The 15,590-nt window shown below is 34.7% G+C and overlaps 1 protein-coding gene across 1 annotated transcript; it reads left to right on the forward strand.

Moving 5' to 3' along the window:
• The first annotated feature begins 261 nt into the window (after positions 1–261).
• On the forward strand, positions 262–13,196 carry LOC141338217 (NLR family CARD domain-containing protein 3-like). The gene is made up of 8 exons (XM_073843763.1): positions 262–319; positions 843–1,085; positions 1,140–1,293; positions 5,658–5,765; positions 5,875–5,935; positions 6,404–6,596; positions 6,763–8,524; positions 13,106–13,196. The coding sequence occupies exons 1-8, from the start codon at positions 262–264 to the stop codon at positions 13,194–13,196; spliced, it is 2,670 nt and encodes an 889-aa protein (XP_073699864.1).
• Positions 13,197–15,590: the final 2,394 nt, after the last annotated feature.

Here is a 15,590-nt window from a genome sequence, read left to right on the forward strand (position 1 = left end):
GTTTTGCAGTCCTTGATTTCGGCCGCGTTAAACTCGACTGCCTTGGCTATGCTGGATAACATGATGGAATTTTGTTGTAGCTGAGTACCTAGTGTATCCACCTTATCCGTTAGCTGCTTTATTGCTTCTAAGACTGCATTCGTTCCTTCTTTACCCTCTGACCCAGTGTCCTTCCTTTTAACTGTTGGTGCGTTCTTTGCCGGCGAGAAAGGATCTTTTCTTTTAGTATTCTCGGTGGAAACCTCTATCCTTATCATACTCATGGCCGTCAACTGGCTCATTACTGCGGGACAACGCAAGATTCTTCTTCCTAGTCATGGTGCACCTTCTTTCATTTAGTTATTATTTTCTTGATATATGCTACTTCAAAAAAAATGAACATATTATATCGATTGGATAGCGTAACATGTGAAAATCTGGGACAGTCCTTCAGATCTCACAACGTGCAGTGCACCCGATCCGCCATCTTGCCCGGGATCCCCGTTACTCCCCAAGATTGGAAAAGCAGTCATCAGTCGGACATTACGCAAATGTGTAGTTCGTGACGTGTGGCCGTTACAGAAAAAGATTTGAATTGCTGACGACTCGTTTAGGCGAATGTGACTGTACACTGTGAGTTTCTGTATTTATTCATTTCACAAAGCCTTTATTTTGTGTTTCAGATTTATATAAGCAGAATGTGATCTCAATTCAATCACCCACACAATATTATTCCTAAATGACAACAAATCCACAAGACTATCCAACAAATCCAAATCTGAGAATATGTATTATTATTCTTGTTGATACATTCTTACAGTATTCCTACTATTTGTCAGTTGATGTTTGCTCTGTTTCTGTAGCTGGTGTGATTCTGGAGAGTCCTGTTCATCCTGTGACTGAAGGAGATACTCTGACTCTACGCTGTTTATATCAATTTACAACCCCACCAAACCCTAGAGCTGATTTCTATAAAGATGAATCACTCATCCAGAGTCAAACTACAGAGATGATCATCTCTACTGTCTCAAAGTCACATGAGGGTTTCTACTACTGCAAACACACAGAGAGAGGAGAGTCACCCAAGAGCTGGATCTCAGTCAGAGGTGAGAGTCAATGAAACTGTGAGCTGATTTATTTCTTCTTATGTTCTTGTTCAGATATGGTGCTTGATAAAGTGATTGTGTGTCTCTTCTTCAGTGTCTCATTCAGAGTCTCAGATCTCAGTTCTCCACATACTCAGTTCAGTTCTGGCACTTTCTCCATATTTGTTAGTGACAGTCGTGCTGATTTTCAAATGCTGCAGGATGAGAGGTATTTGTCTGATTTATTACATTATGTTCAATTAAACACCAGATTGGTCAGCATTATTGTTAATACTGTGTAGTTTGTCATCCTTTGGGTTTGTAAGGTGCTTACTAAAGCTGCTTTGAAGCATGTATTTTGAAAATTGCTGTAAAACAAATAAGTTAAATTGAATCCGTCTCGCACCTCCTGTTTTATCTTTTACTCTACAAATACATAACTTTCCTCACTGACAAAACACGTAACGTCTTTGTTTTGTCTTTTCTAGTCAAATTTGATTACTTATAGTTAAAAGATGATGGTAGGAAGATTATAAAAACAATAAACAGAGATAAAGAAAGCACAAACCTGTTCAAGTAATTGTTTGATTGTTCTGTGTGTATTTAACAGTTGCATCTGTTGATGAGCAAGAAACTGCAATCTGATCTTAATTTGTTGTGATGATGAGAAAACTTCAGCTTCATCCTGGAGTCTCTCAGTATCTCAGTCACAAGTTCAGACTGAAAGTGATTACTTCCTGTAAAAGTCACTTTTTGAGAGTGACTCCTTTGGCATCTCACAGCATCGCAACCCTTTTGACTTCATGTACTGTAGTAAGTGAGTGAAACAGGATCTTCAATGAAAAAACATGTAGGGAAGTCTATGTCTACGTATATTGTTTCATATTTCTTGTTCTGCTTTACTATCATGTAAAAAGTGATACACTATATTTACTCAATAAAATTGTCAACAAATTACAAGCAATATTATTAATTAAATTCAACACATAAGGACTAATCAAATGAGATGCTTACAAATTCGCCATTCAAAATGAGTAAAATTGCACAAAAATTATAAGTAACAAAAATACTGGTTTAAAAAAAAGAAAACAACTATGCTAATGAATACTGTTATGCATGCCAGACCAATAGTTGGTGATCAAGAAACTCCCTGAAAAAACATAATTTTTTTGTTTACATGGAGATGATACAGGCATCATGTTCAAAAGCTTGTGTTTTCAGGCCCCAAAACAGAGTTGTTGAAGACACCTGATGTTACCAAACAGAATCACTGAAGGAGAAAATCATTGTTTAGTTTACCATTACAGTTGTCAGTGTTTGCTTTAGTTGGGCTCTGGACACATGACTAGCGTTAGATATTGTTCGACTGCTGTATAGAGAGAAAAAAACAGTTGGGTGGTGTTAGTTGTGTTTAAAAAACAACAATTTCTTTGTTTGAAAAAATATAGCAAGAACAGTGAATTACAAGAAAAACAAATATTTATCTAAATATAAGCAACAGTGATACTAATTAAAAGTCTTATGTGTTTATGTTTTGGGAATGTAACACTATTTCTTATCACGTTATCAGTATTATCACGGTATTGTTAGAATGTGCTGGAAATGTTGGAAAAGTACTGACACATAAATCACTTACATTTAAAATCAACAAACAGCAAGTAAAATGATTTTTTGTTTCCATAATCACTAAAACAATAACAGTACCAGTGAATTTTTAAATAACATCATTAACGACAACAGTTTATCTAATAGCATGTTCAAATATCTAATGCAAATGTTCAAATAACTAACTTATCTGAATTGTTTAAACGTCTAGAATCCACATAAGCTTGTTTTTCATCACTGGTCAAAATTTACAGCAGGCCATGAAAATTCGTTTTTTTGGCCTGACAAAATCTGCACACAAGCTGAATGTAAACATAAGTCTCTGTAAATCCACTCTATGTGCTGAATTAAAGCTGTTTCTGTCAAATTCCTGGGATCTTATTTTATTATCTGCTTGTAAGCTGCTGTCTGCTCGTTATTTTATGTTCTTTGATATCATTTCAATCAGCTGTATACAACCCTTTACTTAAAAAATGGAATCACCACACTTTGAAGATGTTAACCCATTTTTTTTTTCATCACAAATAAATCACATATATTTTTTTTGTTTAATGATTGAACACATAAGAGATTAACCATGTTGCAAATGGCCCTCGTTGCAACCGTCCCCACTCTCCCCTACATATTCCTGCAGAGTTTTGCTCCAACCTTGATCAAACTGTATCTGAAATCAACCCTATACCCTCATTCACTATTCCCTACATTAGGCCACTAATACAGTTCACTTGAAGGAGAGAATGAAAGCAAGTGAGTGAATTCAGACACTGAGTGCACCGAAAGGACTGGCGTTTTTGCAGAGTTTGTGCTGCTTGCTGTTTAATAATAATTTGAAAGTGGCAGCTGGCAGCTAAGATGAAAGAATTTATCTTGAACTGGAACTTGTCATGAAAAATATGTACAAATCTTAATAAATTTAATAAATAAAATGTAAGTTTTACATTCTGTAAAAAAAGGACGAACCAAGACTATAAAATGCTGGGTTAAAAACAACCCTATGCTGAATAAAATATGGACAAACCCTGTGACTAGGTTTAATGTTCAACCCAACCTTTTTTATTTAACTCAGTCATTGCTTAAAAATGAATATATTTCTTATTTAAAATGAACCCAAAATAGGCTGTAAATGATCAACACCTCAGTTTTGTGGTACATTATAAAACAGTATGCAATAATAATGTATTTTGTAATTTAATTCAAATTATTAAACGGATGCCACCTTATTGGGATAATAAAACCCTCCCTACACCTACCCCAACTCTAGCCAATATTTATTGTCAATTTTTCAATTATCTCTTATTTTTTATTGAAAATAAAGGCTTTTTTTTCTGATGTAATGGGATTTGAAAAGGGAGAAAAAATTGTTTGGAAAAAGTCGGATTCAAACTTGATCACGTCAAAAAGACCACGTCATGCTCTACGAGTCTACGCCACTTGAGCTGTTGTTATTAATAAGTTCAATAAATTAACATTTATTCATAAGCTGAAAAAAATAATAATTAAATAATAAACATTTTTCTAAGTGCTTATGAATAAATGTTCATCTTTTGATTATTGCTAATGCCTCTAATAATTAAATTGTACTCAAAAGTCTGTAAAATGATTGGCATTAATGACAAATTGCAGTAATTCACATTTTTATACATAAAACCTACTGCATTTTTCTGTTTTACTAAAAGACACAAATGTATGTAAAATTACAAAAAAATATCTGTAATTTAATAAAAATGTCAGATGATAAAATGGTCAAATGACTGTCAACAATAGCTTCCAAAAAACATAAATTACGTAAACTCTCCTTATTATAACACTGTTATTTTACAAGTGTTCCTGAATTATTATGATCAAACACATTTACTGTATAAATAAATGAATAAAACATCAGCAACAGAACATTAAACACTAACAGATCTCTCTAGATCTCAGCATCTTCACTCGTTACAAACCAGTCTGACTTTATTTCTTTAATACAAAACTTATTATTGAAAATTAACAGTGGTTTCAGTGTTGCAGTTCAGTTTAACAACACCCAAAGTACAGCTGTGAGGAAAGTATATTCAGGTGTTTTAACTTGGAATAATAAGAATAAAGATTCAATATTAGGAGACTCAAACTCCTCCTTGTCAGGTGACACATGAAAGTGAAACTATTACAGCAGGATCTGTTTTGTCACATGAGGAAGTAAACTACGTTAAGAGAGAAAAACACAGTGAGTAACACAATTTCACAATCATCTTTGATATACAAAATCAATCCTGAGACTGGTTTAAAGTGAAACATTAACATAAAGTACAACATTAAGCAGTTTTAGATATTTTGAAAGTAGTTAAATAGCATTAGAAGAGAAAACTTCTGTAAATCGTCAGATTGCACCTTTACTTTCAGTTTAACACAGTGCTTGTCTGAATTTGTTGTGCTGTTTTTGAATAATTGTTTCTGTGTAAATAATGTCAGGAGGAAATTGTGTGCAGGTCATAACTGTAAACTGACTGTTGAGACAGAGCTGGATTTGAGGAAATTAATTGCTGAGATGATTCATAACTCACTCTGTGGATCAACATCTGGATCTGCTTTTAGATGAAACCATGGCCTCCAGAATGAATCTCTCTGATGAACATGAAACAAAGATAAAGACAGTCAAGAGGTGAGAGAACTTCAAATGTTTCGCATTTTTAATGCTCAGAAACAATAAATGTATACTACAACAGCATTTTCATGTTCAGCCAGATTCAGGAGGTGAGTCAGATTTACTTGAACACATCGATGTGTCTGTGAGGAAAAAACAACTGATGGATCTCTCAAAAATTTCTATAATGCATGAATGAAAAAAGCACATGGGGCAGATTCATTTTATTTATCTTTTAACTCTCAAGTCACAACAGACTACTCAAGTGAAATATCAACATTAATGGGAGTTTGAAACAGTAAATGTGTTTCTGTCAGAGCAGTGTGAGATTTTCAGAAACAGTTTGTATTGCTGTTATATTTCAGTCTGTGGCAGAATCAATCTCCTGAACCCAGCTGTGTGTCCATGAAGAGTGACGCGTCTATGGATCCTCCAGTTGATTTCAGTTCGGGAGAATCATCTGCTGATCTGAGGTGTTGTTTAGTTTACAGTATAAGAAATATATGATATTCATTCATTTACTGATGTGCATTAAATACATTAGTATATTTACAAAAATGTTCAATATTTGTTTAACTACAGTCAAAAACATAAAGGACCAGAATCACAAACAGCAAAGAAGAACTTAGACTCCATTTTCAAGGTTGGTTTTGTGTGTGTCCATCCCAATACAATAATCCTCTGGGTAAAATTATTAAAAAATTATCTGTAAAATCGTCTCTGGAATAGTCACATTTACTTCCCTACCCAAAAAAAAGTATTAAGAAACTGAGAAATCTGTGAAATTTTCTCTTTAATAGTCATATTTACTTTCTAACACACGTAAGATATTAGGTTACTAAAGTAGAGAAGATGAATCCATATGTAACCTGACTGCTGCACAAAGATGAACATCAATCTAGCAAACAGACAATCCAGTCAAACTCCCTCTTTTAACCTCAGTATCTGTAGACGCTGATGTTTGAGCATACAGTGGAAGTTATTATCAGATGTGAATAATTCAGTGATGTTTATAAGTATTCATGCTCTAACTCTTGTGTATTGATCCTTTGGTTCACCTTCTCTGTGACTGAATGGATGTTTATTGTTTGAATATTTACTATGATTTCAGGAGATTGAGCACAGAATCGTCTCTGAGTTAAAGAGTTTTAAGAGACTACTGAGTCCAGATTACCCAGAATGCTCTGAAAGAGACCATTATGATGATGAGGGTCATAACAGAGTCAGAGAGGGGCTTCTGAAGATCACACTGCTCATCCTGAGGAAGATGAACCAGACAGACCTCGCTAACACACTACAGACCAGTAAGAGCTCTGGATCAGCAGATTATAGCCTGTGTTTTTATTAAGAAACCTTCTGTCTTCAGTCACTAATGTTCCTGAATGTCACGACACATCTAACATATCAAACCTAAAAATACATTTCTAAAATATTGCTCTGCCGATAACAACAGTTATTTCCTTTGCTCAGAACTGATGCCTGTGTATCAACAAAAACTCAAATCCAGACTCCAGGACAAATATCAGAGAATCAGTGAAGGAATGTCCAATCATGGAGACTCAACACGTCTGAATGAGATCTACACAGAGCTCTACATCACAGAGGGAGGCAGTGGAGAGGTCAATAATGAACATGAGGTGAGACAGATTGAGACAGTGTCCAGGAGACCAGAGACACAGGAAACACCAATCAACTGCAATGACATCTTTAAACCCTCACCTGGACAAGACAAACCCATCAGGACTGTGCTGACTAAAGGAGTCGCTGGAATTGGAAAAACAGTCTCTGTGCAGAAGTTCATTCTGGACTGGGCTGAAGGAAAAACCAATCAGGATGTTCATTTCATATTTCCACTTCCTTTCAGGGAGCTGAATCTGATACAGAAAAATCTCAGTCTTGTGGATCTTCTAAACCACCTTCACACAGAAACCAAAGAATTTAAGTCGTCAGATTATGAAGACTACAAAGTCATGTTCATATTTGATGGTCTGGATGAGTGTCGACTACGTCTAGATTTCCAAAACAATCGGAGCTTGTCTGATGTAACAGAATCAGCCTCAGTGGATGTGCTGCTGACCAACCTCATCAAGGGGAATCTACTTCCTTCTGCTCTCCTCTGGATCACCTCTCGACCAGCAGCAGCCAATCAGATCCCTCCTGAGTGTGTCCACCAGGTCACAGAGGTACGAGGATTCAACGACCCTCAGAAGGAGGAATATTTCAGGAAGAGAATAAATGATCAGAGTCTGGCTGATAGAGTCGTCACACACATCCGATCATCAAGAAGTCTGTTCATCATGTGTCACATACCAGTCTTCTGCTGGATTTCAGCCGCTGTTCTAGAGAGGATGATGGGTAAAGCAGAGAGAGCAGAGATTCCCAAGACTCTCACACAAATGTTCACACACTTCCTGATCTTTCAGACCAAACTGAAGACACAGAAGTATGATGGGAAATATGAAATCAATCCTGATCAGGCTAGAAAGACTATTCTGTCTCTAGGAAAACTGGCTTTTGAACAGCTGGAAAAAGGGAACCTGATCTTCTATGAAAAGGACCTGAAAGAGAGCGGCATTGATGTCAGAGAAGTGTCAGTGTACTCAGGAGTTTGTACCCAGATCTTCAGAGAGGAGTTTGGACTGCAGCTGGGGAAGGTGTACAGCTTTGTTCATCTGAGTATTCAGGAGTTTCTTGCTGCTTTATTCAAGCTGCTGTCCTTTTCTGAACAAAACACAGGACTGAGGAATGAGTTCAGGTCACCAATGACCAGTTTACTGAAGAGAGAAGTGGACAAGGCCTTACAGAGTGAGAACGGACACTGGGACCTTTTCCTCCGGTTCCTTCTAGGTCTCTCACTAGAGTCTAATCAGACTCTCTTACAAGGCCTCCTGAGAAAGACAGTAAGCAGCTCTGATATCAATCAGGAAACAGCTGAATACATTAAACAGAAGATCAGAGAGAATCCCTCTCCAGAGAAATCCATCAATCTGTTCCACTGTCTGAATGAACTGAATGATCGCTCACTAGAGCAGGAAGTCCAGACATACCTGAGCAGAACAGGTAACCTTCGTCTCCTTGGAGTCTCTCTGTCTGCTGCTCAGTGGTCGGCTCTGGTGTTTGTGTTGTTGAACTCAGAAGAAGAGCTGGATGAGTTTATACTGAGTAAATATAGTCTATCAGAAGAATGTCTCCTGAGGCTGCTGCCAGTGATCAAAGCATCTAGAAAGGCTAAGTGTGTATTTTACAGTGTCTTTGTTTTATTGGCATTGTTTTATACGGTATAGGTTTGTGTTTCTCTGTGTTACTGTATATTTTAAGGTCTTTCTTATTTGACACTCAGCTATCATCATAAAGCGCTCTACTAATGACCTGATGAGTTGAATCAAGTGTTTGATTAGAGAGATTTGTCTAATCTGTGCAAAGTCAATATGCCTTTAGGAACAGGGTTGTGACTCTCTGATATTATAAATATTGGAATTGGGATCATTACCAATCACTTAAAAGTTACATTCAGATTTAAAATAAATAAATAAAATAAAATAAAAATTACTTAAATTCAATCTAATAATTCATAAGTTATTAGCAGAGGTGGAAAGAGTAATAAAGTATGCTACTCAAGTAAAAGTACTGTTACTTCAATGAAATTTTACTTAAGTACAAGTAAAAGTACTGGTCAAAAAATCTACTCAAGTAAAAGTAAAAAGTAACTCATATAAAATTTTACTCTGAGTTAAATTTAGTCAGTATCTTTTTTTTTTTTTTTAACAGCAGTGCTGGGTGGGGAAAAAAAAGAACAAGGGGATATAATTCTCAACCTGGTTGTTTTTATTTGAGGAAACAACTTTACAAATTAAAGTGCAATAAAAACAAATAAATAAGATACAATAAAAAAAATAACCATATAAAACATTTAGGGAAATTTTAAGGCAAATAATCCCATAAAAATTTAAACATCACAACCACTGAATGTTGCATAAACTGTGAATTCAGTAGAGCAGGGGCTCCCAACCTTTTTTACTGCGGGGCCCCCCTCCTTCTCCGTTCAATTTTGCAAGGCCCCCCTATGCCAGACATGTCCTCTTATTTATTATTATCTTATTTATTTATTTATTTACTTCTGCAGTAAAGAGAAAAGTATTTATTTTTAAGTCTTTTTTTATTAACCAAAACATTTGTTTTGCCTTACTATTCTTCTACTGCATCTTATAAAAAACTTAAAATTCAAACAAACTTTAAAATAAAACTTTAAATATACCTTATAACCTTTAAAGAAAACCTCTGCTAAATTCTAACTTTTTAAAATTATATATACAGATTTAAAGCACCTGAATTCCTTACTGAAGACATTCTTTACAACTCCAGAGAACTTTTTCTTAAATAAGTGAACCTGCCTTACCAAACAGGACAGGGAGATGCCAAAAGACCACTAAACCTATCCCTTTGAACTTGACTGACTGAATATCTACTGTTTCCATTAAAAAAATTAACACACGAATTCAAACTACAGCAAATACATTCTAAATCTGTTGAAACGCATCGATGTGAAGGTTCGACACAGACACAATCATTGAACTGTCAGTGCGCGCCTGATGCTCATAAACACAGAGCCTCACTCCTCTTCTATGGGTGAGCATTCATTATAAAACACTCACAGGACAATAATTTGGACAACTAGGCAAATGTTTTGACGCAAAAATACGATAGGGATCAGAGCCCAGAGAACGCGCATAGTTTGTGAATCAATAGCGCAGAATGTACGACTCTGATATACACGAGTGTTATACATTAGGCACGCGCAAGTTTATTACCTTGACATTAGCGCGACGGTTTGCTTCATACATGCAGCCGAGAGATGTAACTCTGCAAAACTGTCCGTCTCCATCTTTCTTGAGTTAGCGCGCTGCGTTTGTTCTCCCGCTCACCAAACAATCAGTAGTTTCCGGTGCGCGATCCCCTCCTTCCCTCCACGCAATATTTTTAAATACATTTTTTTGTATTATTTTTTATTTATTTATTTATTTTTACTCAGTAACGGATGATATTTAAAATGTAGTTAAGTACAATACGTAAATGAAAACATATAAGTAAAAGTAAAATTACAAAATTTAAAAGTTACTTTAAAAAGTAGAAGTACACAAAAAACCTACTCAATAACAGTAATGCGAGTAAATGTAATTCGTTACTTTCCACCTCTGGTTACTAGACAAAATGCTTTTTGGTGAAACTGGGGAAAAAGTGAAAGATTTTTAGTCAATGCCACTCAAGGGACAATAGATGCAAGCATGTAGTCATGTGACATTTTACTTTTTTTTTTCTCCAGAAAAATATGGTTACTGTTTGGTATGCAGTTTGTTAATAAAGATAACGTCTATTTGAAAATGTGCTTTATCGTTTTCGGACGTGTGAGAGCCATATCGTCAGGGGGCGTTCTGCACTCATCAATCCGCTCGAGAGCGCTCTCACCATGGCCAGATTTTCTGGAATTTACCGATGTCTCTGTAGTGGTTACACAGGGCTGCCACCTCTCACGTATTCAGTGTGAGACTCACGCAATTGACACTTTTCACTTTTCGCTCCAGGGCGTATTTGTGTTTGTGCTCTTGAAATCGCCAAAAGACAGTGTTTTCGTAGCGCTGAGCAATGTAGCCAATCACAGACATTTATATTGATCTAGAACGCCTGTGATTGGCCATTGTGTTCTGAATTCGCTCACCTCTAAATGCCAGATTGCACTTGTGTGGACTCTCACTGTAAATAAGCGGTTCATTGATAATAAAAGGACTTTTGCGATTAACTGCAGCGACACGTTTTAGTGATTATCAAGGAAGGGCTATTGCGCACACCAAGGCTACGTACAATCCGTTTAGAATTTGAATAAAAGTTATGTTTTTCGTTCTGCTAACAGCTGTATATCCGGTACAAGAAGCAGAATTTCGGGAGTGATAAATCCCTCATGAATGAAGGATTAATTTTCGAATATGAGAAAAATATAATTCCTCAGAACAGCAGACTACAGAAGAATATTTGAATTTTCGTGTCAAAATATATATTGTTTTAAATGCAGTTGCAATTATTTATAATGACTAAATCTAGGAATTCTTTTACTGCACATAACTTTTTACCACAACAAGAAAAGTAAATAGTTTTGCAGCACTGCAGCAGTTATTTTACGTTATTTTATGATAAAAACACAGTATGACATTTTTATGAATATATAAAAAAAATAACAAATAATTTCACAATGCTGAAGTCAGATCAAATTTTAATTAAAAAAAACTGCTCATGCGAACATGTGTGTAGCACCTTTTTTGTATCATGATTTAAAATGCAGTGTTTAGTTCTAATTTTCAATTTATTATTATTTTTTAATTGCAAAAACAGTTTCATTGCCAGAAAAAAAAATATATATATTTATGGCTGGTAAATTCTCTCAAATCACCAAAAAATGTTGTTTGTATCATGAATAAAATGGCAGATATGGCAAAAAGTTTTAGGCCCTGCTTGTAAGTGTAGAAATTACAACAAAAGTATTGGAGCTCTGAATTGTGAACTCTCAAAGTGCACCAGATAGATGAATTTAACTGTAAAATGTACAAAATTTTCTTACGGGGGAGCATGCTCCCGGACCCCCCTAAAGACACTGTGGGAATAATCACTCCAAGCTGAACTCAAAAGTTGGCAGCCCTGGGTTACACATGACATGTAATTCGTTGTAAGTAAATCTAAGAGGCAGTCTTTGGTCTCATTTATCTATTATTTGTTCCAGAGAAGAAGATAGTTTATGTAGCATGTTTATGTAAATTCAATGCTGTATATCAGAAAGCTGCCTTTACTCTTTTCTAGCAACTTTTTGATAGCTGTTTTTGTTGTTGTTGTTTATTAACTATTATTACTCAATAAATAAAAATGTAAACTATATTTTAAATAATGTATTTAATGATAATTGTTTAGTATTAAGAAGCGTGCCTGTGTTCGTGATGGTGATTTTAGTTAACGTTACATTGTTCCGCCTTTAGATGGCGACAAGAGACTGTTTTATGAGTGAACAGTTAAAAGTGACTTTGGGACTTTTAAACTGAAAATTTAAGCGGAAGTTATGTTTAGCTTCAACAACAGTTTGCCACAGCGAATAAATGGACTGAGCAGCAAAATCACCTTTAACAGAAGAATGGATGTTAATATTTTCTTCAGTAAACTTTTAAACTAATGTCATATGATCGTGAATATGAATAATGAATCAGATGCAGGTCCGTTAATCACTTGCTCAGTCCATCTCTCTCTCTCATAATACTCAAACATGATACAGTGAGGTTTTAATACAGTAATCATAGGCTTTTAATGAAGCAACTCAACTTTCCTTCGTTACTAGTTCTAAACTGACGTTTTGGAATTAGTGAGATTTGTAATATTACTTGCATATCATTGCTCTTTTGTTGATTCTGATTGCTTTCATTTTCCTCATTTGTAAGTCGCTTTGGATGAAAACGTCTGCTAAATGACTAAATGTAAATGTACTGCTGCACAATAAACGGGCTGAATACAAATTAAAATATAGTTCAGGTTTAAGACTCAAGTCATTTTGGGGAATATTTATGGGAATATTTGGGTCCTATTTTTTGAGTCAAATCTGAATTAATTTAATTTTGAGTCTGAAGTCTATTAAAATGGGACTTGACTCTGAGTCTCTCTCAGTGCCTGGTTTAATAATTGATATCTATGATATGTATTACATCTGTGTTTATCAGCAATTACATTAGACACATGAGTCCAGCACTAATAACTCATCTTTAGTTGTTCTGTTTATTCTCTGCAGTCTTTCCGGCTGTCCTATTACACAGAAAGGTGTTGCTCTGATTTCTGCTCTACTGGAGGATCCACACTGTAAACTGGAGAAACTAGAGTGAGTCTCATCACATCTCAGTAACTATAAGGTTTGGAGTAAAAAGTAAAAACTCAGATGTGTTTTCTGTAGCAGTGGTTTTGTTGGCTGCCCTTTCACCCCCAGTTCAAAACCTTTTTAAATAAATGTATAAATTAATAAATAAAAATAATTCAATTGGCATCTTATTAATTGCAATATTTTGATGAAGCCTTTAGTGTTTGTCTTTAATATCACAGCTACAGTGACTGCTAGAATCTAGAAGTGCTTCTTTCATTACTGCACACCAGTATTAGAGTACAATCGGGCCAAAGACACGTGTCTCCTCAGAGTTATCAGACAAATGAATATTGAATGCAACTTCCAAAGGGAAAATATAGAAATATATGAGGTGGAAAGAACAGCTTTTTATGTCACACTCGAGGTAAAAGACTCACCAGTATGGGGCAATAGTTCTACAATATTGATATAAATATTTCAACTAAAGTAATATGTTTTACATTATATCTAAGTTAATTATTGTCTAAAACAACCCCTTCAGCAATGATTGTACCATATTCTGCTTTGATCAAATAATTCACTTTTATTAACTGAGTAAACTGTAAAATGTATTTATTAACTCCTTCAGCTCTGCGGCATATTTTGTATTTTTTACTGATTTTGTCCTCCCTGAATTCAAAAGAGCACCGACTCACATACATTGGAGTAAATTGATAAAAATGGTCTCATTTCAAAGTAATTTTTTAACATATTCTTTAAACACATGGGTGCAATAATTACTATTTTTTGATTGCATTTTTTCATAATATTTTGATAAACACAAATAAAAGATCAAATTTTATTATTATTTAACTGAGATTAACTTATTATTATTATTATTATTTTTATTATTTTTATTTTACTGAGATTTAATTGAAGGGAGGCAGTTTGTCCTCTAGGGGTCTCTATTCTGCAAGATAAGGCATCCCTGAATTAAAAAGTGTCCTATTCCCACATTCATTGGGCTAAATGGATAAAAATGGTCTCATTTTACACAAAACACCTTAAATTTTAACACATGGGTGGAATAATTCATAGTTATTATAGTATTTGTTGATAAACCATAGTGTCCTAACTCTGATCAAGATCGCGGTGAGTGCTAGGGGCCGGTGTCCAGTTCATGAGCAGTGCGTCCTCCTCCCTCGTGTTTGGAAAGACATAAATCGAGATCGGATTGGTCTAGGAGTTTGATCTGTGTCTCTTTGGACAGATCTGATTGGGAGCTTTTCAGACATATGACACAATACGTGAAGACGTAAGCACCAGTCAACATAAACGTGTTAAGGCAAGCTTCATTTGATAAATGACTCATCTATGTTTGGTCAGTTTGAGCGATATGAATATGAATATAAATATTACTTCATCATCTTCACGAAGGGGGCATTGTTTATGTTATGTTATGTTATGTAAAATAAATGGGAAAGTGATGGGATGGACAAGAAAGTTTAGGCTATAAGCTTTCAAATGGCATATATGTCTAGTTCACTTCGTCACAATTTATTAATTCTGTTCAATAACTCTGAGGATGCAGAGCTGAAGAGGTTAAAAAACAAACAAACAAACAAACAAACAAACAAAAAAAAATGGATTTTTTTTCATCTAAAGAAAAATAAAAAGATTGTGATATATTCTTACACTGCTTGAAGATCCCATAACTTAAAATGGCTTTATATTATCTTAATTAAAAGATTGTTTATATCTTGTGAGTGATATCATATTACTAAATATGATGTTGCACTAAAAATATGGTGATTATTTATTTTTTTAACACCAAATACCATCTTTTTTTAAATGCTCCAGTTAAAGCTGAAAACATAAACAAGACCTTTGTTTCAAAATATAAGCCTGTAATTTTAATGATTCTCATTTGCTACATAAGTCTGTAATAATTTTAAATGTGTCTGTGCATCTTTAGCCCCATTGTAAACTACCACACGAGTCCAAATATAATATGATATAACATAATCCAAAATAAAACATATAGATAAATAATTACAAAAATACAAATTGACAAATATTTATCAATTTCATGAATAACAGATCTACAAATACTCAGTAGCACCAAGACTTGAATATTTTAATCTGTTTGAAGAGTACTTATTTAAGAGGAAACAGCATTCATAAATGCTACTTTAATAGAGTGATGTCTATTTTCCAAATTTCCCTGCCCTCTCAACCACCTCACAATCCCCAAAACACCAGAGTAATATGTTATACTATAATGTTACTATTCATATTTTAATATTATTGTCTATATAGTACTACACATGGTTTGATGAATGAAAATGACTAGTTCAGTATCAGGAATCATGTGGTAAAGTGCATTTCAATTAGTTTCTTAGCTTGTGCTTGTTCTGGCAAGTTGAAATCTCCATAGTGC

The sequence above is a fragment of the Garra rufa genome, chromosome 7, assembly GCF_049309525.1.
Source record: "Garra rufa chromosome 7, GarRuf1.0, whole genome shotgun sequence".
NCBI classification, from domain to species: domain Eukaryota; kingdom Metazoa; phylum Chordata; class Actinopteri; order Cypriniformes; family Cyprinidae; genus Garra; species Garra rufa.

Coding starts and splice junctions, on each gene's coding strand:
- LOC141338217 (XM_073843763.1), top strand. CDS start 262: ATGGCCGTCAACTGGCTCATTACTGCGGGACAACGCAAGATTCTTCTT. Junction 1,294..5,657: donor CAAATGCTGCAGGATGAGAG/GTATTTGTCTGA, acceptor GTTATATTTCAG/TCTGTGGCAGAATCAATCTC. Junction 8,525..13,105: donor AAAGCATCTAGAAAGGCTAA/GTGTGTATTTTA, acceptor TATTCTCTGCAG/TCTTTCCGGCTGTCCTATTA.